Source organism: Triticum urartu, chromosome 5 (genome assembly GCF_003073215.2).
Source record: "Triticum urartu cultivar G1812 chromosome 5, Tu2.1, whole genome shotgun sequence".
In the NCBI taxonomy this organism is placed as follows: Eukaryota; Viridiplantae; Streptophyta; class Magnoliopsida; order Poales; family Poaceae; genus Triticum; species Triticum urartu.
In genome coordinates, this window is record NC_053026.1 from 274,722,998 (window position 1) to 274,726,665 (window position 3,668).

At 55.5% G+C, this 3,668-nt stretch overlaps 1 protein-coding gene across 1 annotated transcript; it reads left to right on the forward strand.

Moving 5' to 3' along the window:
* Positions 1-519: 519 nt before the first annotated feature.
* On the forward strand, positions 520-2,457 carry LOC125508584 (UDP-glycosyltransferase 75C1-like). Its single transcript, XM_048673337.1, has one exon. It carries the CDS (start codon positions 601-603, stop codon positions 2,110-2,112), a length of 1,512 nt encoding a protein of 503 aa, XP_048529294.1. The 5' UTR covers positions 520-600; the 3' UTR covers positions 2,113-2,457.
* Positions 2,458-3,668: the final 1,211 nt, after the last annotated feature.

A 3,668-nucleotide genomic window follows, 5' to 3' on the forward strand; every position in this document is an offset into this window, starting at 1 on the left:
AAATATTAGTCTCATTTTAAAGGTTTTGGTGCAAGAAGTTCAAATATAAAAAAAATCAAAAATAAACATATGATTTTAAAAGATATGAATATTTTAAATTAGTCAAGTGGAAAGAAAATGTTAGATTTACTGTCTGAGAGAAGAGAGAATGGGTCTGCCATATTAGGGTTACATTACGGTGGTGCTCCTGCATGTAAAGTTACATAGTGGTGGGCCAGCTGCTGAAATCTTATACTCTTTCTTAAACAAGGGAAACGTTCCTTATACAAAAACATATATAAGTATACGTTGTGAGGTGTGACTTGCTGATTGGCTCGGTAGGTGCCGGTCCGCTCAATTTTCCACTTCGCCTTCTCCTGCTAGATCGAGTGCTCGGACTTGTCAGCCAGCGTACCGTCAGTGCTGACCTCACAATTGTTGACCCAGTCAAGGAACTCAGGGAGCTGGTGGTGATTGGTGAGCTTCGTCTCCAAGCACGCTCACGGTCACACCTCACTCTGACTCTTTCCAGCTCGACGATCAGCTCGACGATTTTCCCAACCTTTTAAGAGCCACACACACACACGCGGCACACACACTACCCGATCGACTTGCCTTGTCATGGCCGACGCGGAACGCCAGCAGCACGGCCCAGGCGACGGCGGGCGCCCCCACTTCCTCATCGTGGCCTACGGCATCCAGAGCCACCTCAACCCGTGCCGCGTCCTCGCGCGCCGCCTCCTGCAGCTACACGATGCAGACGGCTCAGGCCCCGTCCTCGCCACGCTCTCGGTCCCGCTCTTCACCCACCGCCGCATGTTCCCTTCGTCCGGCAACGGCGAGCCGGAGGGGCCGGAGGCCGCAGACGGTGCCATCTCTTGCGTTGCCTTCTCCGACGGCGTCGACGACGGCACCACCGCCAGGGGCCCCGAGGAGAGGGCGCGCCGCCGCCGCGCGTCCGCCGAGAGCCTCTTTGCGGTCGTCGCGCGGCTCGCCTCCCGCGGCCGGCCCGTTACGTGCATCGTGTGCAGCATGATGCTCCCCTGGGCACTGGACGTCGCGCGGGAGCGCGACATCCCGTTGGCCGTGTTTTGGATACAGCCGGCAACCGTCCTCGCCACCTACTACCACTACTTCCACGGCTACGGCGAGCTCATCGCGTCCCACGCCGCCGACCCCGCGTACGAGGTGACTCTGCCCGGGCTCAGCCGGCCTCTCAGGATCCGCGACTTCCCGTCATTCCTCGTCGACACCACCGGAGGTGAGGTGGGCAAGGTCGTCAACGCGGTGTTCTGTGAGCTGTTCGAGTTCATGGACGAGCAGAGGCGGAATGTCAAGGTCCTCGTGAACACTTTCGACGAACTGGAGCCGGCGGCGCTGGCGGCCATGAGGGAGCACTTGGATGTGTTCGCCGTCGGCCCCGTGGTCGGGTCGTCGGCCGAGGCGCGGATCCATCTGTTCAACCACGCCGGTGCCGACAAGACGAGGTACATGGAGTGGCTCGGGGCGCAGCCGGAGAGGTCGGTGGTGTACGTCTCGTTCGGCAGCATATGGACGTACAGCAAGCAGCAGATGGAGGAGATCGCGGACGGGCTGCGGCGGTGCGGACGGCCGTACCTGCTCGTGGTGCGCAAGGACGGGCGGCAGGAGGACGTGAGCCGCTGCCTCGAGGACGTCGTGCAGGAGAGGAAGGGCATGGTGGTGGAGTGGTGCGACCAGCCGGAGGTCCTCTCGCACCCGTCCGTGGGGTGCTTCGTCACCCACTGCGGGTGGAACTCGACGCTGGAGGCCATGGCACTGGGTGTGGCTGTCGTCGCCGCGCCGAGCATGTTCGACCAGCCGACGAACGCGATGTTGATAGAGGAGGAGTGGGCTGCCGGCGTTAGGGGAGAGCGCAACGGCGAGGGCATCTTCTCCGGGCCGGAGCTGGCGAGGTGCGTTGAGCTGGTCATGGGCGACGGCGCGAGGGCCGTGGAGGTCAGGAAAAAAGTGGAGTCTCGGAAAGGGATGGCGCGGGATGCAATGGCTCCCGGAGGGCCGGCGGAAAGAAACCTCCGAAGCTTCGTCATGGAGGTCCAAAGTTCGGATGAAGCTCGCAGGAAGGATACAAACACCATAAGTCCACCACCATGACGAAATCGATGCCAAACATAGACTATAGATTCGCACAGTCATTCTAATCAACTCGGGATTTAAATACTCGTTTAGGATTTGCATGTGTATGTTTTAAGGGCTTTGCTACACCTACGTACAACACCCCGTAAACCTACCTGAAGGCTGACTTGGCCTGGTTTAATTGGAACAGAAAACGGCCCGGGCCCCACCCAGGAGAATCAGGGGCGGAAGAGAATTAAATTATAGAAAGTTACATAAGAGTACGTAACAATTTTACGTAGGTGTAAGATTATTGATGTTTTAAGATGCCCAGCGCAGAGCGAATGGATATTGTCCTGACAGGATGGACATGGTTTGTCCTTTTCTCGTTGATACTCCCTCTGCCTCGAAGTTTTTTTTTCAAGAGTACGCAAATTGCGTACCTTAGCTTTATAGACGAGAGAGGTTTATATACAAGAAATACAAGCGGTATGCACCGCCACACACGGCAGGCACATCAACCCCACCACTCCACACGCTAGGCTACTACTCTATACCATGTTAATCTCCTCTCCCTCTCTCCGATGCCCATAGCATGATTTCCTGATGGATTATATCAGCCGCTTCCCACTCGTTGGCGATGTTGCTGTTGCGAAATACCCTGCCATTTCTCTGTTTTCAGAGGTTCCAACAGACTGAAATGCAGATTGTGCCGAATCCTATCTGGTATCTCTTGTCAGTGCGTTTCCTAGCAGATACCCACCAATCACCTAATGTGTCTTCCGTGGTCGGTAGCAAAGCTACTTCGATACCAAACTTCCTGAAGCACAGAAACCACACTTGTCTCGCATAAGCGCATTGCAAGAGTATATGATTCACCTTGTCCTCCTCCTGGTTGCAAAGGAAACAAGCCGAGCTTTGATCTTGCAATCCATGTCTCTGTCGGTGATCCGATGTCCAAACTCTGTACTGAAGGGCAAGCCACATGAAAAGTTTGCAGGTCAGCGTTGCCCAACTACGCCAGACAGCCGAGGCACATTGGAATCTTACTCCCCCTTCACACATCATTTTGTACGCAAATTTTGCCGAGTACTTGCCGCTTGCATCCCATTGCCAGATTCGGAGTGTCCTCTGTGTCAGGGGCAAGCTCCATATGTACCAGCACTTCCCACAGCCGGATGAACTGCAGGAGCTCCTCTGTATTCATCTCCCCCATGATATCTTGTGTCCATGCATGAAGGTACATGGCCTCCTTCACTTTCCTCCTGTTAACCACCTGCTGCCGCACTTTGTTTGACAAGTAGCGGGGCGATCTCCTTCACGCAAGCGTAGTTGATCCAACGATCTCTCTAGAACAGCACCCTAGATCCTTCCCCGACTTCCCATTTAACCAAGCTATCAAAGGCCATCATCACTTGCTTGTGTGTGCAATAGTTGAGCCCTTGCCAGGGACGCGAGCTGTCCGTACGCTTCAACCACTCCCACCTTAACCTGAGCGCTATCCCTTGTTTGTAAAGATCCACCACCCCGGGACCTCCCAGTTGTTTTGGCCGGCAAACCCGACGCCGCGCTACCGCACACTTGCCGCCCTGAAT